This window comes from Ascaphus truei, chromosome 5 (genome assembly GCF_040206685.1).
Source record: "Ascaphus truei isolate aAscTru1 chromosome 5, aAscTru1.hap1, whole genome shotgun sequence".
NCBI lineage: Eukaryota > Metazoa > Chordata > Amphibia > Anura > Ascaphidae > Ascaphus > Ascaphus truei.
This window is the reverse complement of record NC_134487.1, coordinates 88,299,141-88,324,670: the sequence shown is the minus strand read 5'-3', so window position 1 is coordinate 88,324,670 and position 25,530 is coordinate 88,299,141. Positions and strand designations below refer to the sequence as shown.

Genomic DNA, 25,530 nt, shown 5'->3' with positions numbered 1-25,530 from the left:
CGGTGACTGCCAAATTATATACACTCAAAAAGCCCGCGAAAATCAATTAAAAATGTAACCTGTTCATTACCATTGCCCGTGTAATTGTTGCTTTCCTGTGTCATGCTGATACATTAAACCTATAAATGTTGTATGTATCATACATATATGTGTGTGTGTATCATACATATATATATACACTTAGGATATAGCATCAGGCAATGTATTGACAGTAAATCAGTGTTTTAAAAAGCTCGTCTCATCACTGCAAAGATGTGAATGGTTCCTTATGTCTATGTCTAAAGACTTGAACACAGTTACAAATGATATGTAAACTAATAATGATATGTAAACTCTTATGCCGATACAACAACATATATTAAACAAATCTAATTGCTATTAAATGATACTGTGTGACAGTAGGACCAAATACCTGGAAAAAGGAAAGAAGGAAGCAAGGGAAGGGGGGGGGAAGGGGAAGGGAGGGAAGGGGAAGGGAGGGGAGGGGGGGAGGGTGACCCAGATGTAGCTTGTGTGCCAGGTGAAAGGTGTTAAAAGTGCTAATACATGCTTGGTGTCTATAATGTGTGAAGGTAGAGAGTGATCTATATATTGAGAAAGGTGTTCACCCAGGGAACCAATGCTGGAAATAATGGGTCTACCTGGGGGTGCAATGAGTGTTTTGTGTATTTTGGGCAAGTGATGGAAAATGGGTGTGATGGGATCTGGAGTGGTGAGGAAGTCTCGCTCATTGGGCGAGAGCACCTGTAGAATCTCACCTTCGTCCATGAGGTCCAAGAACTCTCTATTGAACTCTGGAGTCGGATCACTGTCGAGTGTGCGATATGCTTCTGGATTGTCTAGTTGCCGCTGGGCCTCAGCTATGTAGTACTCTGTCGAGCACCACCGTTGTGCCCCCTTTGTCCGCCTTCCTAATAAGGATAGAGTCATTATCAACCAAAGATTTTAAGGCTGCCCTTTGTTCCACTGTCAAGTTATCCCGCTGTGATCCCTTAGTTCCTATGCCTTTGGCTAGGAGCGAGAGATCCCTCTCAATACCCTTTTGAAAGATGTCTATGTACTGCCCTCGCATATGTGCAGGGTAGAACACTGACTTCTTTTTAAACCCTGATTTAGTACTGCCAAAAAATTCTAGGGGGTCCTCTAAAGTGTTGTTCTCATTAAAGAGATCCATCAGATCCTGCTGTTGGCATTGCTCTTGGAAACCTAGGGGAATAGGGACGACAGGGTTAACATCAAACAAGGGTAACATTGCATTAGAGTTATAACATCTGGTGGAAAAGAACCGTTTAAGGGTTAACTTCCTAGTAAATTTAAATACATCCACCATAGTAGAGAACAAATTAAATTGTGCACTTGGTGCAAAAGATAGTCCCAGATGTAAGACGGACAGTTCTGCTTGTGTCAGTTCATGTTTAGAGATGTTTATAACATTACTCGTCTCAATGCTCAGGTTTTCAATCTCTTTGTGGGCATTCCACTGTATGTTCTTTCTCCTTCCTCTCCGTGTCTTTCCCCGTTTTTTGAGGGCTTCTGACTGGCCGGTCTGGTCGAATACATCATTTCACTGGTTCCTGCTTTTTCGTCACCGGATGAAGGATAGAAGTCACTCTCAGAGAATGAAACAGACAAAGCATGCGATGTTAATTCATTATCTTTGTTCCCTTTTACTTGTCCATTGGGCTCTATAAAGAATCTTAAATGTTGTGCCATTGAACATGTTGCTCTTCCCCCACGGGGAGGGGATAGGGTTAAGATTTTGCATCAGCGAGAGGCCCATTGGATCCATACACTGAATACTTTACAGCCCAATGGACTCAATATTGAATGGGATCTGCGATGTTTTCTTTAGATATAGGTAATGTGTTGATTTTGAGTTGCAATAGCATTGTGTCCTCCAACTAAAGTTTTAGGTATTTTAATTTTAATAACTATATCAAGTTATAGCTTTTGCTCTGTTCCATTCCTACTTTTTCCATCCTTATCCCCCTCCCCCCCCCCTTCCCCCCCTCCCCCCCCCCCTCTCCTCTCTCCCCCCCCCTCCCTTCCCCTTCCCCCCCCCTCCCTTCCCCTCCCCCCCCTTCCCTTGCTTCCTTCTTTCCTTTTTCCAGGTATTTGGTCCTACTGTCACACAGTATCATTTAATAGCAATTAGATTTGTTTAATATATGTTGTTGTATCGGCATAAGAGTTTACATATCATTATGCATTTGAAACTGTGTTCAAGTCTTTAGACATAGACATAAGGAACCATTCACATCTTTGCAGTGATGAGACGAGCTTTTTAAAACACTGATTTACTGTCAATACATTGCCTGATGCTATATCCTAAGTGTATATATATATGTATGATACACACACACATATATGTATGATACATACAACATTTATAGGTTTAATGTATCAGCATGACACAGGAAAGCAACAATTACACGGGCAATGGTAATGAACAGGTTACATTTTTAATTGATTTTCGCGGGCTTTTTGAGTGTATATAATTTGGCAGTCACCGCTTCTCCCCACTCCGAGACGAAGCCCTATCTGTAAGGGTGAAACGCGTAGAGGGGGAGATTGCGGTGTAGCCCTTGTGTTGTGGTCAATAAAGTTTTTCAGAAGAACATCCGGGAGCTTCATTTCTTCAGACATGCGCAGTAGCGCCGTTTCACTTCTTCGTTCCTAAGTCTTTTATAAACTGCAAGAGCTCCTTTGCGGTCTACCTGTTGGAATGCCCTTGCGGGCTACAATATGTAGGGATAACAGGCAGACCGTTAAAGCGACGTTTTGCAGAACATATCTACAATATAAAGAGAGATTTGGAGACAAAATTATTTCAAAGTCAAACACAATCAAAACCCAGAGGGGTTAATATGTAAGGATATCGATTTCCCCAACCAAAATTGGAGAGGGGGAGATAAGATCAATCTAATATCCAGGCGTGAAAGCTATTGGAGCTATACCCTCCAAACATTAACCCCAAGAGGTCTTAACATCGACTTTGATCTAGCCTCATTTCTTAAGGATAGTTAGTTCTAGATATCTTCACTGCGCTATTCCATGATGTATATCTATAGATTTTCTCCTTGGAATCCTCGGTTCTTCCTTTTTTTAGCCATCATGTATTTTATTTATCCTTAAGTGGTGTTCTTCAACCAATACAGGTTGCAATCCGACATTTTTTAATGCATGCACTTACTGTTCAATATCCCTATTAGTGCTAGGATTTTATTTATGCATTAGACCAATTATGGTTGTAGTACACATGCCAGAATTGTTTTTAATGTTATTGTGGTTTTTAGATTATAGGTTATAATTTGTATTGGGTATATCCATATGTCATCCACATTTGTGGGTCATATGTACATCCATTCAGGCTGCAATATTCATGCTAGAATTGTTTCAAACATCATTAGAGTCAACAGGTTACCATAGGGTTAAAGCATCCAATTGGAGCCATAGGACTGCCTCTAATGTGCTATAAATAGCACCTACTATCATCAGAGCTCCATACCCCTGAGGAAGTGATGTCACGAGTCACGAAACACGCGTAGGTTTGAGCTAGGGATACGTGTGAGATACGTGCAGGAGCAGGCTGAGGAGGGGAACGGCGCTGTATGGGTGATGTCATCAGAGGTGGTCTTGTGCTCCGAGTCGCGGCCGAGAGGAGGAGACAGTTCCAGGATACAGCCTCTACCCATACACCACACACCCGGTATTCAAGGTTGCGGACGGCACGTTTGTCATCTGTTTGTTAGATCCAACAGCATGTGAGTGCATTTGTTTGTGATCTTATTGTTTTATTAAATGTGTTACGGTACTACACCATTTGCATTATTTTTGCATTTTATGTGTGTCGTGACCTCCGATTGATTGAGCTTCGGAGAAGACAGGAGTGCAGAGGAATCAAAGACCCACTGCTATCCAGTCCAAACACTGAAGCACAAGATAAAGATACCTTTCAAGGTCTATGCTATCTACTTGCTTGTAAGTAGTTAGCTTCTCTTGTGTGTGATCTCCATAGCCAGGGAGTACTGTGCAATGGTTTTTTCTGTTTCATATAATTTCAGATATTGATCCACTTTCCAAGAGGGCCCAAGAATACCATCAGTGAGACGTATGGATGTTTTTCAGAGGTTTTGGACTCTTATCCAGGTTTATTGATCTGGTAGTGCGCCAAGGACTGTTCTCTTTTTTGTTTCACTTTTTCTAAAGACTGTTTAATAAATACTAATTATTGTTTATCAAAAATTCCTAGCCCACAGTATCTTTTTTTGTTTTTTTTTGCACTCACTGGTCTCTGCCCCACAGTATCCCTGTGATACACCTGTGTGACTCATTGGCTAATACTACCACATACAGTGGCTGGGAGAAAGGGGACTAATGAAACACACCAACCTTTTTCTCCTCCCATACCTTATTCTGTAGGTTCACTTTCCCTTCTTTTTACACTGTAAGCTCCTTGGAGGAGGAACCTGCTTACCTACTATAACAGTGTTTGTTAATGCTGTAATGTTATTGTTATTGTCTTAACACTTCATTGTACTTTGCCACAATATATGTTGGCACTTTATACATTAAGAATATACAGTATTGATAATAATGTATAAGCTTCACCTGTTTAAGCTCTTTAGTGCCACAGAGGACAGAAACACATTATCCCACACAGTTTTGCATGTTGCCCAGTGAAAAAGTTAATAATGAAATAGTATTTGTTGTTGTTTTATGGTAAACTGCTGCACAAGTCAGATGTTTACAATTATATAATAGTCCAGCTAAACTATTAAACAGCATTCAACAAACGTGGAATTTAATAATGCGATCAATTATCTTGTTCCAGTTTTTCTTGAATGCCTACTGTATTCAATGTATTTCACTTTGCAGAATTCCCTGGATAATGTATTTTCATTTGGCTTTTCAATAGATGTAGCTCAAAAGTAAGCCCAGTAGATCTGACTTTGAAGAACTGCTGATAGCAAGCGTTTCAAAATATCCAACAAATTTGTTTCAATGATTCTGATAACTATTCCGAGCACATTTTATAATGGTATGTTATCAAGTTCTAAATGTATTACTCTAACTAAAACCAAAAGGATTTACAGTTTTCTGTCTACACTGTAGCACTTCTATTTTTATTCTGTTGATAAGCAGGCCAATTGTTCAACTTCAGATAATTGGCTGATATCTTGTTCTAATTGTAAGTGAAATAGAGGCTTTCAAATTGGTACCTTTGCATAATTATGGACCTGTTCAACAATCATGGTTAGAATGTTAATAGGAATTTTTCATTCGTTTTTGGTAGCATTGCTATAGTATTTGTTCAAAAATGCAAGTTGTTCTTATTAACAGGGTTCGAAGCAGAAAATAACTATCTGAGTTTATCCTCAATTTAGAATAGGGAGGTACTTGCAAATTTGCAGAAGGGCACACACTTCACAAGCAATATTGCTGGTGAGTGTCTCAAAATACTGTTTACTTAATGCTTTTTTTTTTTTTTTTACTTGGAGCCCTGATTCTTTTACAAGACCGATGTAAGAGAGAGACTATTATAAAATAAAAACAAGCATATTTTACATCCCACCTATCCTCTGCACAGAGCGGGAAGAACATAAGCCAACAGAGTGATACAAAATGGTATCCACATTTTTTCAAGAGAAATACCCTTCGATTTCTTTACAACGTTCATAAAGACTGTAAATATAGATGTATGTACAAGAACATGATAAGTGAAATATATAATCAATATAGGAAATGATCGGCTATAAACAAAATGAGTAATTCCTCTTGTAAATATGTAAGTCGTATATATTTACTTGGTGCTTTTACCAATGGATTTCTACACCAAAAAAAATGTAATGCTCAATGATAAAATAAAATTGATTTCTTATAAATAATTACATAGTAGATTTCTAATCTCAACATTCTAGTACTGTGTTCTAAAATGACAGATGGAGAAATACACAACTATAGCACTATACCCCCAAATTTGTGCTTACTATATATAAATTATATGTTACAAATAACGTAATAACATATATAATCAAATATAATTAATCATATGTGTAAAAAACCGTTGAGTGACCACTTAAATTCTCGAAGTCCTGCTGCCGAGAGGTCTCTAGGATCATCCAAATACTATAGCAATAGTCCTTGTGGGAAAATACACCTCCTTAGCGCTGGTCTTCACTCGTGCTTAGTGCAATACATAAAAGAAAAATATATTAAAAACACAATGTATAATAACATACTGTATAGTGCAAAAGAACAATATCACCTCTGTGAAAAGGTATTCAAAACCAAATGTGAATCCCCAATATGAAATTAGCGATAGAACAAGATTTTCAATGGAAAAATGAACCACTAGATATTTGGTGCTCCTGAGGGGATAAGCTTTAAAGGTGGGTGATCTTAGATGAAAATGCCACCCCTTTTACAATACACCCAGTGTATAGTAACACACAGTGGGTAACTACTATTTGGATATGACTCACAAAAATGTACAATCTTGTTGATGGTGACGCAACACAGCCGGCTGAATCCCGTAAGTAAACAGTTGCGGGGGCCTCACATGATCCCCCGGCATTTAATTTAAATGCCTGGAGGAAGAGTGCGGGGCTTCTGTAACTGCCTGCCCCCCCCAGCAAAATCTCCCACCTCCCCCCCCTCGGGGTCACGCCCCCCACTTTGCGCACAGCTGGAATAAGGGATAGAGAATCAGGGCACTTCGGATTTCAAATAAGTGAATTTATTTAGCCAAAGAAATCAACGTTTCGGCCAGTATGACGGTCTTTCTCAAGTGTTAACGACACTAACACTGTCATACTGGCCAAAATGTCGATTTCTTTGGCTAAATAAATTCACTTATTTGAAATCCGAAGTGCCCTAATTCTCTATGCCATATTTTGCATTATTTGGATTATCCTACTGGTTTTTCCCTGGACCAGGCAGCACTGATAATTGTATCGTTATGATTTCATTTATGGTGTGCAGCACCCACTAGCTTTTTCTAAAATAAAATGCACCACAGATACAGTATATATCTTTTCTTCTGACATATGACCATATTTTGAATTCTGATGAGCCTTTTTTATGAAGATTTTAAAAATTCTGTGAAAAATATCAAGTATTTTTCCCTAAATCCTATTATTATTCTTATTATTAATATTATTCTTATTATTATTACAGATGTAGCAGTTGACACTCGCATTATCATTTATTTTATTGGAGCTGCGTAAAATTTGGGTTACTTATGACACCGGCGATGGCGCAGTGCATCATGTTAACAGGAGCGATAACCTGCTACATATTATGCCTAATACGTCTTATCATCAGCCAAGATAGACTGTAGATTGTAAAAAAACCTTTGCAGAAGCCCCGCACTCTTCCGCGAGACATTTAAGGGCTGTAATATAGTTTGCGCGCGTGCGCGTCAATGATAATTGGCTGTGTAAGCCAGATGTTTGTATACTTAGGTCTCTCGCACGCACGACTATGAGCGGTGATGCGGCAGGCCAGAGAAAATACAAGAAAATTGTATTTTCGCGCTTGTGCCGCACCACATGACGCTATGAACCAATCACAGCGTGGCCTAATACTGTGATGTCATAGCCACACCCCCTATCTGCGCGCATCACAGCCTGCCCTTTACAAACTAAACACCCGCACCACATGCAAACGCAACGCCGGGCGCACGCCTGCACACGCACCAGTGCCTACTGTATATAACAAGCCTAAATAAAATGCCGGGGGATGGCGTGAGGTCTCTGCAACTCTAAAAATTACCTCGACTCTCCCGACATCACTCATATCCATGGCAATGCAGCGTCAAATGATGCCGCGGGGTAATGTTATGTCACGTCACATGTCAAATTACGCTGCGGGTCACGTGACATCATGTCACATGACCCCGTGCCGTCATTTGACGCCGTGCGAGGTAAGAAGGGGGGGCGCAGAACGCAGGAGAGCAGGCGGGAGGGGGCGCAGCAAAAAAAGTTTGCGCGCCCCTGCAGTACAGCACACATTCAAAATAAGTACTCTTGTGCAGTATTACAAAAGTAATGGAACAGTTGAATTTCCTGTACCTGCTACAGTTTATCTTCATCTGAGACTCTATTTCACACAAATAAATTGAGAGTTATTTTCCTGTCACCCACTGTTTAAATGTACTTGCTGGCAAGCTTCCCGGCGTTCAGATAACAGAGAACTGCAAGAACTAAGCATATGTAGAATAAGTGGCTCTTTTGTCTGCCAGCAGTGGTCTTAATAGACCTCATTATTACATTTCCCCATCTCTTTGAAATAGTCTTTGAAGAGCATTTTAAAACTACAATTTGTATAATTCATTGTACTCTCACTTTCCATTGTGTACATATAACCCCAGCCTCAGCTACTTAAATGTATACAATGTTGCCTTCCTTGATGCAGCATGAGCCTATGCAACACAATATTCTGTAAGAGAAGTCATGAGTTGAACTCTAGGGGGCTTATTCTGTAAGGTGTGATAAGCGCAGATGACGTGCTATCATACGAAAAGTCCCATTAAAGTCAATGAGATTACAGCTTACAGCAGCGGTGCGCAGACTGGGGGCCGCGGGTTATGGGACGTCATGCGTCGCCATGGCAACACGCGTCAAATGGGGTCACGTGACGTTATGTCACATGACCCGCGACGTCATTTGACACGAGCCATTGGGAGAGGGGGGGGCGCGAACGCTGCGGCTCCAAGGAAGGGGGACGCAGCTCAAAAAGTTTGCGCACCGCTACCTTATTGGCAGGAGATGTTGCTGTGCATCTGATTGGCTTTTCCTATGCAGAATGGTACTCATTTCTCTGCAGCATATTATTGCACCTTCACCTGGGGACGAGGAGAGTACCCCAATTAGGATACCCAGTGAGTCCAACAATTAGTGAAGGATATTCAATCATGGTTAAGGGTTACATTGTAAAAGTATCAATACAAACAGATAATAGATCCCACAAGGGTAAATTAGGGGCTTATTCTATATCCACTAAAGTGGCCAATAGGGGCATTACCAACATGAATTCCACATTAACGTCAAAAGGGAACTTTGTCGGAAAACGGTCTGATTGGCTGCCTTGGCAGATATATAATAAGCCCATAAGTATGTAACCCCCCTCCTAAAAGGGTTACTGTCAATACTAGTGTATGCTGGGCCCCACCCTGGTTGCTATGGGGATCCATACGTCACACAGGGGTATTTAAGGAGGAGGGACTGTTTCTGGAAGCCTCGGGGAGAGTAGATAAGTAATGTTGGAAAAGTAATAGCATAGACCAGCCCCCCACCGCCCCTGTCTATGTTGTAGATAGGGACTGTACCCCTTAAGTAAGTCTGAATGGAGTCCTGTACAGTTTAGTGAAATAAATATGGCACGCTCTAGAGGGGCTTAGGAAAGAGGGCTCTCGGGTGCTTGCTGATCAGTACTAAACGTGGATCAGCGCTAATGTTCCTCATCAGTCTGTGTGGAAGAGGCAGTTCCCTAAAACAGGCAGCAAGGTACTGGGTCAAGCAATAGGTGACCTATCAGGATTTCCCATAAGGGTCACGAATAGTCGAATAACTACCTAAAGGGTTCCAGAGAGACAAGGCGGGCCAGGTCCCACAACTTACTAAGTAACTAAGTCAGGGTACCTCCATTCGACTGTTAAGAGTGGGCACTGGTGGAATAGAAGTATTCATGTATGTTGTTGAATGGACAACATGTACGTGTCAAGATATATATGAGTGGTCCCTGTGTTTGGGGAGTCGAATAAATAACCGTTGTATTATAAAAGTTCTTGGTGCCCATTATTTAACAACCTTGCTACCTCATCGCGCAGCCACCTAAATACCAGCACCCTGTGTCCACGTAAACCATGCAGAGTAGTCATACAGTATACACACCACACCAATGTAATCTCCTCAGGAAGCTGTGCAGAGAGAGGGTTACAAGTATGTAGCAAATACATTTTCTGGATACCACTGCCATTGTGACAAACCATTCAAATCCATCTTACCTGCTACTTCTAAACAGGTATCGGTGCCCAATAATAACAATAACATCATAATGCTTAAAGAGCTAATTGCTCTTTACACATCACCTTACTAATTTACCCCTTTGCTGTCTCTGGGATTTGCAGTAACAGGCTGATTGGTCAATTGATTTATTTTTGGTGCTAACATATTGCTTATTGTAGTCTGGTTATATCCTTCCTTAAAACAGAAAACCTGGGACCTTAAACAGGTAGAGGGTTAACAAGCACTCTATCTATAGGTATTAAGTGAAGGATATAACAGAAAGGAGCAACATGAATCATTGCTTATGAGTAGGAGCATGTCTGTTGTATACATTTTAACTCTCCCTGTTCATTAGAGATTCCCTGATTTGAAACTTGATTTCTACTTTCTCCCAGAAAATATGCCCCTCCTCACAGTGCAGATCTGGAAGTTTTAGAGATCTCCCATATTTCCACCTTGAATCTTCCTGATGCGAGCTCTCTCGTGTGGGTCAGTATGAGATCTGCTTTAAGTGAGGAGGACAGCAGTTTTAACATTGAGAGTCAGGAAGATGCCACATACGCACCAAAAATGTAACCGAGGAATTGATTTTTTTTATTACCCTTTTGTATCTAAAGCCCTCTTCCATCTAAAACCTTTCTCACGTACTGCCCCACACCTCTGGAATACCCTTCCCCTCAATATCCCACTAGCACCATTTCTCTACACTTTTAAGACCCATCTTAAAACACACTTCTTTAATTAAGCATTTAGGTATCTCCGTTGGCTGATAAAAATACAACTCATACGCATTTACTGTGACCCCTTGCAGACACACTTCCCATAACACCCACCTTAGTGTCTCTGTAAGTTCTCCTCAGTACGTAGATTGTAAGCTCATCAGAGCACGGACTCCTTTTCCTAATGTTCCTTTTATGTCTTAAGCGCTTATTCCCACTATCAGTTATATTATTATTATGTCATGTGTATTACTGCTGTGAAGCGCTAAGTACATGTATGGCGCTATATAAATAAAACTATACATACATACATACATACATACATACATACATTATTGTGCCTCTGAAACCCCTTTTATGATGGGGACCGTTTGCCTGCCTGACATTTTCTCATAAGAGAACCAGATCTATTTTTGTGTAACAGTTGAAAAGCTTTTTACATCATTTCTAATTCACTGAGCCATCAAGGTCCCATTTTCTTGGTTTTCATGAAGCTAGTGAGCCATCTGTTCCTCTGTGCATTTTTGACTGCATGGTCCCAAGAGAAATATGTCTACTGGGATGTTTTGTGCCATGCATTTGATAGACATTCTCATGCTACATTGGTTATCATGATGGGCAGCATATTGCACAAGGCTAGAGAGATTTTCAAGGTTGACGTGTGTGCTTCCAGGTGTTTGAACAATCAAACATTACTTAAATCCAGTCTTTTTTAGAATCATTTTTTTCCTTATTCCTAAGGTGTGCTTGTCTGTATCCTTTAGATTTACCTTATAAAGATTTCACTATGGCACAAACACAGATACAATTCTCTTTCCTTCCCTCCCTGGATCCCCTGCAAAATACCTTCCTCCTCCATCATTTGAAACACATTTTTAATATTAACCCGTATGAACAAGCTTCAGCTGCCTGTCTCATTTAAAGTATAAATCCCAATATTTATGGATATTTGCCATATTTTCTGACACTATTTTTTTAAACATGACATTTTTTTCTTAGCCTCAAAAATAGCATTGTATTCTAAAAATGGAAAGCCTGTTCACCGTTAGTGGTCTGCATCCCCGAGCAGGATAACAAAATCTAACCTCAGTGTAAGATTCAGAAGCCTTCCTACTACCACAGAAGTGTTGCTGATAAATGTTGGTGACCATTGTCAACATAAGTAAAACAGTGTGTGCTGGGCTTCAGGCATCTTACATTTTCTGCACATACTGTACACTCTCCGCATATACTGTACACTCTCCGCATATACTGTACACTCTCCGCACATACTGTACACTCTCTGCACATACTGTACACTCTCCGCACATACTGTACGCTCTCCGCGCATGCTGCATACTCTCCACACATACCGCATACTCTACACACATACCGCATTGTCACGGTAGGGCAGCCCAAATACACCTTTATATTTAAGAGATCAGTCACAAGGCAAAACACACAGTAAAATAAATTGTGGTTTATTCGTATAAGACATCGGAAACACACAGAAATACATGAAACAGAGAATATACACACTTACTGGGGTCTGGGGAAGGAGATCTACCCTTTCCTAGTTGCAAGGCGTCTGCTTCCACAAAGGCTTACCTTGGTAGGACCCTGGTTCTGGGCTCCTGGACCGAAATCCAGCCTGCTGGCTAGGCCTCCCCATGCTTCCCTATGTGAATAGCTCTTTCACAGAAGCACCTTTGAGAGGCCTGCCAGCAACTGCTTGTCTTCCAATCTGCAACAGAAAAAAAGAGAGAGAGCTGCTTTTACTGCACGCTCTTATATAGGCTGGATTCCTATCTAAATCATTGAGGAGTGTAATAGCCAACTACAGCAGGGATTGAAATTACGCATTCACTGATAGGAGGGATAAATTCAAAACTTGCCAATGGAAAACATGCTTATGAGTTTTGACATACAGGCCCATTTTTCCCTGGCTCCGCGGTGTCAACGTAAAACAAAGACTTCCTAATCTGAATATCCTGCTCACCAAATGGTTTCCCCCCTCTGCCATTCCTCTCCTCTTTGAACTATGGATTCTATGCAAACTAGCTAGCATCTTGACCATATGCCGGTGCTTTCTTATAGAACCTTATAGTAAATATTAAAACACAATATAAAGTACACTTCCTTACAGAATATACTTTTGGGGACCTTATACTTATAAGGGAAATAAATTGGGGAGATTTGGGCTTGGAATCCCTATCTGAGCTGGGGCATTGAAATGCTAATTCACATGTAATTCACATGCTAATTCACACTGCCTTTTGTCACCAACCTGGGTTTAAATCACAGGACAAACACTGCATTGCAGTTTTAAAACACAGAGAACCAACATTTAGGCACAAGAGCTGGCACTCCACCATCTGCACCTATCATGTGGGGATCTAAAACCTTCTCTTCTCTAAGACACCAGCTAAGACTACCTTGCTGGCAGGCAAGACAGGTTAAAATATGCCCCCCCTTTTCCCTCATGTTCCAGACGTCCCTGCCCTGCAGCTATTTCTCATAAGAGGCCACCCATACAAGGCAATCCACTTACAAGCTTGCACAGGCAGTTGCAGGCCCATGAGGCAAAGGGAATACACAGAGAATGCATTAACTAGCCCATTGGGCTTACACAGTTAACCCCACATACACAGTGCCTAGCTTATACCCCTATGGGGGATAGTATAACAGAGGAACACAATTACAGGCAACACAGTAAGGTACAATATTAGACCCAAGAGCTGACACTCAGCCCTTACCATATGGTTTCTGGGGCAGCCAGCCGGGCTCCACCTTTATTAATGAAGGCCGGCTATGCCTACCGCCACACGCATACTCTACACCAGTGTCTCCCAACTCCAGTCCCCAGGGAACTCCAACAGGTCAGGTCTTAAGGATATCCCTGCTCCAGCACAGGTGGCTCTGTCAAAATGACTGAGCCGCTGATTGACCCACCTGTGCTGGAGCAGGGATATCCTTAAGACCTGACCTGTTGGGGTTCCCTGAGGACTGGAGTTGGGAAACACTGCTCTACACATACCACATACTCTTCGCACATACTGTACAATCTCCATGCATACTGGACACTTTCTGCGCATACTGCATGCTCTCTGCACATACTGCATACTCTCTGCACATACTGTACACTCCGCGCATACTGCATGCTCTCCGCACATACTCCGCACATACTCTGTACAATCTCCATGCATACTGTACACTCCGCACATACTGCATACTCTCCGCACATACTGTACACTCTCCGCGCATACTGTACAATCTCCATGCATACTGTACACTCCGCACATACTGCATACTCTCCGCACATACTGTACACTCTCCGCGCATACTGTACAATCTCCATGTATACTGTACACTCTACGCACATACTGCATACTCGCCGTGCATACTGCATACTCTCCGCACATACTGCACACTCTCCGCGCGTACTGCATACTCTCCGCACATACTGTACAATCTCCATGCATACTGTACACTCGCGCATACTGCATACTCTCCGCATATACTGCATACTCTCCGTACATACTTTACACGCCGTGCATATTGCATACTCTCCACACATACTCTCTATGCATACTGTAAAATCTCCATGCATACTGTACACTTCACGCATACTGCTCTATCTCCGTGCATACTGTACACACAGGTTTAATGAGCAAGTGCAAGTGTATGGTGAGCATGGGTTACGATTCTAAGGAATCAGCACAGGTTTCACACACTACTACTGTAGCTGCACCATTTAAGGAGCCATGTTAAATGATCATCATAGAGCTCAGTATTTAGTATACTAACTTCTAATTAAATATAAATCTGCTTTTCAGATCCCTATGTGAAAATTCATCTGATGCAAAATGGCAAGAGGCTGAAGAAAAAAAAGACCACTATTAAAAAAAATACTCTTAATCCCTACTACAACGAGTCTTTCAGCTTTGAAGTACCATTTGAGCAAATCCAGGTAATGTAAAAAACTATCTTGGAGCATACACACATGGTTTAAGTCTCTCCTCACTTTAGCAATCAATGTGTCCCATGTTGTAATTATTTTAAACCCTTTAGTTGCAGAGGGACTACAAAACAACATTTTGCTTTTCATCACGTCCCTGTGACATTCTCCAGTATTGTTTTTATTTTGGAGATACATTGATGTCAAATGTTTTTCCATATATGATGCCTAATCAATTAGTAAATCGGATGTTTTTTTTTTTTTTAGTCACATGTGTCCCACTATTAAGCTTCTACGCATTATATGCATTATATTGTACGGCATCTTTGTCCTTGTACTTTTAGGCATTGAGCTTTCAGCCGGACAAAATCAAAAACAGTGTTGCATAGCACAGTGGTTTTGCTTTATTGCTATGCAAATGCATTTTGTTCATTAAGACTGCATCTTTATCTACTACAGGGTAGCAGAGGAGCTTTAACATACCACTTCATGGCAGCCTCCATAATATATCCTTATGGAGTGGTAAATCATCATTGAGAAACTCAGAAGTGTAGAAGCAGTAATGGTTCTATTAAAAAAAAATCCTCCTGACTAATAGTAAGAAGTGCCATGACAAAGGTTATGAGGATAAGAATAAATGAGATTTTACCCCTCTTTCGCACATCATATTCGACAGTTAATTTGACTTATCATAAGCTGCCTGCCAGTGAATAGAGATGTGATGTGAATTCATAGAATTTTTCCTGATATATATAGTTGCATTCACCCTGAATTAGCACAACATTATTCCACTGTTATAGGATGTCAGATAAGTTTAATCAAGATGACATTTACATCTGGCATTATATTTTTTGTTTAAATTACTTGGGACTGCAGAGGGTTTACAAGTATTATGCATTATATATGTAGCCGAACTCCCCCTCTTACCGCTGTGCCAGGCTAGGGAGGCTGTGGGCTGTAAGTTGGAACGCCAGAGCTCTGTGGTGGATGCCGATGCAGGGCACCGCCATTCTTGTTTCCTCGCGCATGCGCAATAGAGCTACTGCAGTGGCCATTACCAGGCTCCACACGGGACTACATGTCCCAGCAGCCCCAGGGGCTGCTCACCACATGGGAGACCACAGCCAATAGGACTGTCAGAATTCCGAAAAAGGAGATGGATACATTTGGCGGTGCACCAGTGATGACGCCACGCGTTTGTGTGGCCTGCGGTCTGGGACCAGATCACAGGCAACCATAGACATTAAGGGACACACTCCAGCGGGAGCTCTCTCAAGAGGCGGACGCCTTCGCAAGAGGACAGGACAGACCTACGTCGTGGGCTCACTCTACGGGCTGACAGATCAACCCTCTCCAACTACCCTGATCTGGCCAGAGATCAGGAAGGTACCAATGTACACCAACAAATCTCACACAGGGGGTAGCGCTACTCCACGTACACTTTGGTGGGCCTTGCTCTGTGGACACCAGTGTGATTAGGTGCCATGGGCACCATCAGTACTTTGGGGAAGGGATTCCACCAGGGTGATATATATATATATATATATATATATATATATATATATATATATATATATATATATATATATATATATATATATATATTGTTTGGGTATTATGTTGTCGGGCCTTGTATAGTTATTGTGGTTATATAGTTCTTTATGTGTGTGTCAGTAAATATAGTTAGTATACCTGTGTGTGTATATTTATTTACTGATTGCATTGGTTCCTGTGAGGGGTTATCCTGCAGTGCTAGGGTGGAGGCGCTATGTCCAGAGAGTACGACATCACCCCAGGCTCCTAGTGGCGGAGGATCAGACCTCCTAATGCCAGACAGGTACTCAGCACGCATAGCTCCCATAGTAACGGGGAAAGGGGGCTACATTTGGAGGCACTGCTGAGATACAGACCTGGGGTGCCCAAGAGAATAGTGTAAATTAGCGAAATAATTTTTGTGCCATCCAAGCAAGAGGTCCGCGACGGGGCCTTGGAGATCCACGTGTTCCCCCGCCATGTGGTCGCAGTGGGAGACATTCGCGCCAATACGCCCCAACGTGATGTCTGCACTCACATAAGACAACTCCCTGGTCTAGCCAATGCACGGCTCATAGGCCGAAAGTACGACCCTATGTACTGTTGGAGTATCGTAATAGTGGCCGCGGGCCACAAAATATGTGAAGAGTGTGCTCCACGGGCCCTGTATCTACCGGAAACCCTGCCCATGGGTTGCCCATTGATATACTCCGATCTACCAACCCCACTGCTAACTTCCACTCCTGGACCCTCATCTGAGCTACCCGATTGGGCAGAAACTTCACGCCCCTTCTACACCCTGTGAAGGAATGGAGTCCCAGCCACGAGTTCATTAAATTACCCAGATTTACCCATACCCAGGGTAACCTTCAGTCCGGGAACCACACTAAAGGCGTCCCCGCAGGCCGAAACCGAACAACCCTCATACAGATGCAGCGGACGTTATTCGAACATTTACCTTGGTATATTTTGCATTGTGCCGTGTGTAGGTTGCGATATATTCACTAGTTTTGCTGCTTCAGACATAATGACCCGTCAGATTAACACAGCATGGGTCCCTGCTGTGTGAGCCCTACCAGGGTCTGCCTGTCTGTAATAGACGCACAGTAAGAGATAGGCTGAATCAGTCACTCTAATTGTGCGCCTCCCACAGGCGATCGCGGGGGTTTTATTTAATTTTATACATTACAGTAATGTAGCAGGGGGTCTCCGGAGCTGAACTGCATTGATTTGAGGTGCGGGGACCCCCTGCTTCCCGAGATACAGGCCCCGTTATGGGGAACCGGTATCACCTATGCAGGCTAGAGGCCATTAGAATGTATTTTGCTATGTATGCTTTCTGGCAATGAAGGACATAGACCTGCAGTAAGCTGATGAGGACACCCTTCATATTGCCAGGGATAAGTTGAACTGTTATTATTTACTGTATATATGGTGTTTTACTTGAAATATAGGACATGTTTTATTTTTTTAAATACAGTAATGGTACTGCAGGCCAGCTGGGACCACCCGGGGAACCCCGGACACCCACGGGAACCACCTGAGGACCCACGGGGACATCTGCGGGGAAGAACAGGGGGCTCCACAGCTGTGGGGGACCCGTGGGACCACCCGAGGGCCCACAGACACCAGTGGGGATGACCCGGGGACCACCAGACACCCACGGGGACCACCTGTGTACCCCGTTGGGGCCCACGGGGACCACCTGGAGGCCATGGAGACTAGCAGGGACCACCCGGAGGCCCACAGATACCCGTGGGTACACTGTGGGGCCTACGGACACCCATCAGGACCACCCGGAGACCCCCTCCGGCCTGTGGTATTAATCCTGTGTCTATAAAAATAAATATTGGTTTTACAGTATGTGGGGGCATGGGGTGTGTTGTGTATTGGTGCTTACTAGATATTTAATTTTAAACATTACCGTAATGTAGTGGGGTGTCTCCGGAGCTGAACCGCATTAGTTTGAGGTCCGAGGACCCCCTACTTCCCGAGATGTAGGCCCCGTTATGGAGTGTCGATATCTTCTATGCATGTAAATGTCTCGTGTCACGTGATCGGGACATTTCAATGCATAGAAGATATCGGCACCACATAACGGGGCCTGTATCTTGGGAAGTAGGGGGTCCCTGGACTTGAAATCAATGCAGTTCAGCCCTAGAGACCCCCTGCTATATTACTGTAATGTTTAAAATGTAAAACAAAAACAAAAAACGCGATCACCTGTGAGAGGTGCGCTGTTAGAGTGACTGATTCAGCCGCTCTCTTACTGCGCATCTTACAGAAAGAGATGGGGGAGTGTACCTGAGACAGGTACAAAAGGTCCCTTATATTGGCGCACAGCAGACCCTTATAATATACTATGGTCAGGGGTGAATGAATATGTACAAAGCACAAGAAAAATAAAAAAAGTTTATTAAATATTTTACAATGTTGTGTGGTGTAATTCACTTGGATAAAAATAGACTGGATAAGTCTATACTACTACTGGGTATCCCTAGTCGGTGCCAGTGTGGGATAGTGATCTCATGTCAAATGGCTCAAAATAGGAAGTTTTTGAGACAGAGTGTTAAAGATCAATGCATACAAATGTTTACTGATATTCAGCCAAATCTTGATTGTATGGTAGCTGCCTGCACTGATGTAATGTGCTGATATGCAAAGGCTAAAATCCACAGCTAAACAGCACCAAAGTGACTACCTATGTCTGGGCTGAGCATATAGTTCTCAGCCGTGCTGTCTCGTGTGGTGAGAGAATCCTACTGCGCGTGTGTCACGTGGATGTTGTCGGAAAAATCGTGAGGGCAGATGAGATTCATGCGTATGTGAGGCTAGGTAGGTGAATTATAATTGCTATACCCTGCTTTGAGTATAGGTATCTCTAGAGTTCATAAGAGATGTGTAGCTGTATGGTCAATGCTGTATATCTCCAGAACTGAAAGACAGATAGCCTAGCACTGTTGTACTTATGGGTAAAAGACTCTCTTACTGCGCATGTGTCGCAATGTTCCGGTGCAGCTAAGGTAATGCCTTGCGCTGATAGGGCACGTTAGAAGAATTTGGCATTGAAAAACGGGACAGGTTTTTTCCTATAGTAATTGTAGAGTCACCCTGTATACAATTATATATATATAATTGCTATACCCTGCTTTGAGTATAGGTATCTCTAGAGTTCATAAGAGATGTGTAGCTGTATGGTCAATGCTGTATATCTCCAGAACTGAAAGACAGATAGCCTAGCACTGTTGTGCTTATGGGTAAGAGACTCTCTTACTGCGCATGTGTCGCAATGTTCCGGTGCAGCTAAGGTAATGCCTTGCGCTGATAGGGCACGTTAGAAGAATTTGGCATTGAAAAACGGGACAGGTTTTTTCTTATAGTAATTGTAGAGTCACCCTGTATATCAGATGGAAGGTCCAGCTGGTGTAAGTATCATGATTCTATTAGGTCAAATCACCATACAGAGATGTGGTCTTATACAGGTATACGTGCATCCTGTCTCTGCTACAGTTCTGATATGGATCGAAGTGTCACCATGCACCCTGTTTGTGTGCTAATATTGATCTCTGAGACCCTTTGTAACTGAGGGAATCATTGCCAGCTCGCATATGTTATATATAGTTTGTGTGTGAGCACAGGGAGCACTGTCAAAGTTGTATCAGTGCAGGACACCTCTTTAAGTGGGTGTATCAAGGAGTGCACGATCTAAATATCAAGTAAAGATGCCATGAGAAGCACTAAAGGTTTAAGCAGTACTGTTAGGTAATACATAAGTAGTAGTGTGTCGGCAAAGACCCGACATGCAGCATGTTTCGTCGCTGCTTGCGACTTCTTCAGGGGCATCTTACAGAAAGGCAGACCCTGGTAGGACTCACACAGCAGGGACCCCTGCTGTTTCAATCTGGTGGGCCATTATAGTCTGCCCCAGAAAAATTAGTGAGGATCACGGGTAGATCTCGAAATCCATTTCGAGATTTGTTCAAATAATGGCCGCTGCATCTGTATACACCTAGAAGGTATGGGACTAGTCCAGAGCAAGTCCATAGCTGCTGGCCTGAATACCACAGTCATTTATCAATCAGAAGCGCAAACTTCAGGATAACACTACCACAGCTGGTGGAAGTCATAGCACAATGCTCGCAGTCTCCATAAACTCAAGGCCTTCTCCGGGATATCACCCACTCCCGTCGGAGAAGAAGGGATTGCAACATGGAAAGAACATACTCTCAAGGTACTGGAGGAATGGTCATGCACCGAAGCAATAAAAAGGCAGATTTCCTAATTGAGGCCTATGGTCTGGAAGATGATGAGAGTGAGCTCTGGGCTAGGTACTATGATCTTCACCAGAAAGTAGGGGAGGAGATGTTTGAGTTTATTCACCGTATGCAATTAGTACTATGGCCGCTACTCACCCGCAAGCTCATACCCGTCTCTGAAGTGGATGAATCCTTCCGTAAGCAGTTCCTGAGAGGGTCGAGCCCCACCCACCCTATAGCCAACATGCTCTGGTGTGCTCTCATGCAAGGGAGTCCTCCTATGTTCACGGGACTATTGAACCAAGTGAAAGTGCACGAGGCACTTGCCCGGTTGCACACCCCCAAGAAACATAAAGAGTCCCGCAAAGAAGAGACCAAAGGGGTGTCGGCCCAGAAGTCTAAGGAGACAGAAAGTACAGAAGACACCCCTCCTTCAGTGGCGCATGTCTCCGCACCCAGGATGTCCCCGAGACCGGCTCCTAATCCTGGCTTAAATGCCAACCACGATAACGGTTGCTATAACTGTAACTGAGATAGTCACTTTGCTAAGGACTGTCCAAAGCCAAGGACACCTACCGCTGGGGCCATGGCCTTCACAGTGCAGATGATATAACATCCTTCACATCATCAGAGAGCGCCCTGGCACCCAGCACCTAAGAAGCCTACAACCAGACGCCTACAGTCGAGTAGGACTAGCAACAATTATAAGAGTCCTAGTGGAAGGGATATATTCCTCCACCTTGCTGGATTCTGGGTCGCAAATGACTATTATCTACCGACCATTCTACGGCCAGCATCTGAAATATCTGTCTATGCAGTCGGCGGAGAAGATGAAACTATAGGGTCTCAGTAGTGAAGACTACCCCATCGATGGTGTGATCCAAGTGATCGGTTGAAAATTCCCCAACTGAACACTAACAAGACCCACCCCATGGAGGCGGAGGCTCTGATATGTCCCGAGCCCCAGGAACATCCAAGTTCCCCAATCATTTTGGGAACCAACGCAGATGTGGTGCGGACTCTGATCTGGGCCTATCTACAAGAGGCTGGCGAACTACCCCTATCCTCTCTACGGATCAAGTACTCAAAGAAGAGTGCTACAGGATCTCGGCCTAGGAAAGATTCGTCCACTTCCTAATCGCTTCAAAGTGGTGATACAGAATATCTCGCCCCACCCCATATAGTTTGAGTCAAGCACTGGGTCGAATATACCCGGTGACAACTGTGGAAACCCTGGCTCACATGAACACCACTACTGTGCAAGAAAACCCTGCCAGGTTGCAGTTCAACTTTGGGGAATCGACCCTGCCGCAGAATGGAAGGAACGCCTGAGTTCCAAATTGGAGGGACGCTGGGAGATGTTCTCCAGCAGCGAGATGAATGTGGGCTGCAGCAAGAGTGCCCAGCACACGATCCGGTTGAACGACGCCATGCCATTATGGGAGCATTCCAGACGCATCACTCTCAGAGATGTGGAGTACATGAGAGACGTCCTGAAGGAGATGGTGGGCATCATAACGGAGTTTTGTAGCCCTACGCATCTCCCATCGTGGTAGTATGTGAAAAAAATGGGTCCGTCCGCCTATGCGTAGACTACCGCACCCTGAACCGTCGCACAGTACCAGATCAGTAAATCCTGCCTTGAATAGAAGAAGTCTTCTGTGCCCTATCCAGAAGTCAGTGCTTCAGCATGCTGGACCTGAGATCTGGGTATTACCAGGTACCCATGAGCTCTGAAGACCAGGAGAAGATGACGTTTGACTGCCCCCTCAGGTTCTATCAGTTCACCCGAGTGCCCCGGCAACATTCCAGAGGTTGATAGAGAAAACCATCGGGGATATGAATATCCGGGAATGCTTGGTCTACCTGGATGACATCATTGTGTTCGGAAAGACCCTAGAAGAGCACAAGGAATGCTTCTTGAAGGTACTAGAACGACTGGGTAAAGAAGGCCTGAAGCTGTCCCTGCCGCACGTCAGTCACCTACATGGGTCACATAGTGTCCACAAACGGAGTGGCTACCAACCCCGCTAAGGTCGAAGCCATAGTGAACTGGCCCAGACAACGTGATGGAACTGCGGTCCTTCCTGGGGTTCTGCAGATACTACCGTCACTTTGTAGAAGGCTATTCCTGCAAAGCCACGATCCTCAATAATCTCCTGAAGATCTACCCAGAGGAACCACGGCAGAAGGCCGCATCCCCACGGACACCTTTCGGAGACAAGTGGATGTCCGCCTGCGAAAAGGCATTCACCGGCCTCAAAAAAAGTCTTTCTGAAGCACCGATCTTGGCCTACACGACCCAGAGCAGCTGTATATCCTGCATGCAGATGCCAGCTTCAACAGGCTGGGAGCTGTTGTACTCCAAAAGTACCCTGCTGGCCTTCGCCCAGTGGCGTATGTGAGCCGAAGATGACACCAAGCGAGCAAAACTACCCGGTTCACAAACCGGAGTTCCTCGCACTCAAGTGGGCAATAGTCGATAAACTCCACAACTACTTATACGGAGTCTCTTTCGAGGTATGGACAGACAACAACCCATTGGCCTACATCCTGACATCCGCCAAACTAAATGCCACCGGCGACAGGTGGCTGCCGGCACTCTCAAAGTATCAGTTCACTCTAAAGTATAAACCGGAGCCCTTAAAAATTGGAGCCGATGCCCTATTCTGAAGACCTGGACTGAGTACCACGCCAGACGATGGCCCATGGGAAGAAATCCCTGGACCTGGGATTCGGGCAATGTGCTCAACTGCCGCCATAGTGGAGGACAAGGTGGCATTCTCTGAACTGAGAGTAGCTGATTCACTGGGATGTCAGTCCAAGGCACTCCTACTGCCACCCAGAAGGCATGTCAATCACCCAGGATACCATCCTACAGTAATATGGAAAGACTTAGTGGAGTATCAAGTGCGTGACCCGGTGGCTAGAGCTATACGCCAGGCCATTCAACAGAACAATCCCTCCTTGGTGAAGCGTGCTCCTAACAACACCATCGCGGTCATCATGAGGGAATGGGACAAGTTCCACATGGAGGTTGGTCTCCTCTACAGTGTTGTCCCGTACCATAACCACCCCAACAGGAGACAACTAGTCCTGCCCCGTTGTTTGCAGTAACAGGTTCCACGCTCTCTTCATGATGACCATGGACATCTGGGCATAGACAAGACCTTCGGCCTAGTGAGAGACCACTTCTTCTGTCCCAAAATTAGGGAGTCAGTAAAGCACCATTGTAGAAAATGCCTGCGGTGTGTACAGCGCACAAAACACTGAAAACACTGAAAAAATACTGCCCACATGCGCAGCCCCAATGGGCCACCTAAAGAGCTCTGGTCCCGTGGACCTAGTGTGCATTGGCTTTCTCTGTATTGAGGCAGACTCAAAGGGCATTGGGAACATCCTGGTAATCACTGATCGCTACACCCGATACACCCAAGCTTTCCCAACCAAGGATCAGAAAGGTCTCACGGAAGTATTTCATCCACTACAGGCTGCCGAATCGGATGCTCTCCGATCAAGGGAGAGACTTCAAGAGCAAGTTGATCAAGGAGCTTCTCAACTTGCTCAACATCAAGAAGTCTCGAACCACTCCAACCCATCCAGAGGGAGACGCTGACGCTCTGCTGGAGAGGTTCAACCGAACCCTGCTCGACAGGCTAGGCATCCTAAAGGGCTCCCCGAAAGCCAAATAGAGCAAGCACGTCAAATCGCTGGTGCATGCGTACAAATGCACCAGGCATGAATCCACGGGGTTCACACCGTACTTCATGATGTTCAGGTGAGAGGCACGACTGCCTGTGGACATCCGTCTCTGGGTATCTACCGATACTGTGATGACTCACAACAAATATGTGAGACGGCTCCAAGATAGCCTTCACCAAGTGTACCAGTTGGCGGAGAAAGTCATCGCACAACTGAATGCGAGTAACAAATGGAGATTTGTGTGTGTTATGGGTGTCTGCTGTGTGTTTTTGTGGGTGTGTGTGTTTGCTCTGTGTGTGTGCACCATCCCGACTCTTGCGTTCTTCTCAAGGATGTCTTCTTTCTACCCCCTTTGTATCTAAAGCCCTCTCCCGCCTTAAACCTTTTTCATTGACTGCCCCTCACCTCTGGAATGCCCTTCCCCTCAGTACCCGATTAGCACCCTCTCTATCCACCTTTAAGACCCACCTTAAGACACACTTGCTTAAAGAAGCATATGAATAGGACTGTGGCTATTCTGAACACATGGCACATAAAGCTTGGCCCCCTGCAGATGCACTTACCAGAACTCCCTCCTACTGTCTCTGTACGTTCTCCCTACCTACCAATTAGACTTTAAGCTCCTCGGAGCAGGGACTCCTCTTCCTTAATGTTACTTTTATGTCTAAAGCACTTATTCCCATGATCTGTTATTTATATTATCTGTTATTTATTGGATTACCACGTGTATTACTGCTGTGAAGCGCTATGTACATTAATGGCGCTATATAAATAAAGACATACAATACAATACAATACAGAGGGGGGCTGCATTGTGTGTGTCTGTGTGTATGTGGGGCTTTAGTGTACTTACAATTTTATTTTAATAAACAAGTACATGAAAAGCACAAGAAAATGTAGAATACCATGTTGATAAAAATGAATATGACTGCACAAAGGTATCTTTTTTTTTTTAATATTATTTTAAAGTTTAAAAAAAGCCTATAATAGTAATAATCCCCGAAGAACAGGGCATTCAACTCTTCCAGCCAGGGCATTATTGACCAGTAATACCCTCTTCTTCAGGGATTATTACTTAAATAACATTTATGTACTGTAGACTACTGACATGGTGCATCAGTGCTGATTTAGAGCTATGATTGCACATCATTTATCTTCTAGAGAGACTTATTACAAACACCTAAAAAGTCTCTCCACCATTGAATGCTTTTTTCTTTGCATTTTGAAAGGTTAAACCAAAATCAATAAACAGTGAAGAAATAGCCTATACATAATTTACACTTAGAAAATATCGCAATAAAATCTGAAGACAAAAGAGGAATAAATGCTTGATGGAAAGAAATATCTATTCAACAGCCTGAAGGACAATGGAT

At 43.7% G+C, this 25,530-nt stretch overlaps 1 protein-coding gene across 2 annotated transcripts in view; it reads left to right on the top strand.

Moving 5' to 3' along the window:
• Nucleotides 1–25,530, top strand: part of SYT1 (synaptotagmin 1) — a 905,119-nt gene that overhangs the window by 875,592 nt on the left and 3,997 nt on the right. For both annotated transcript variants that reach the window (XM_075600187.1, XM_075600188.1), the window contains exon 12: nucleotides 14,545–14,678. In XM_075600187.1, coding sequence (XP_075456302.1) covers nucleotides 14,545–14,678 — 134 coding nt within the window. The remainder of the gene's footprint in view (nucleotides 1–14,544; nucleotides 14,679–25,530) is intronic.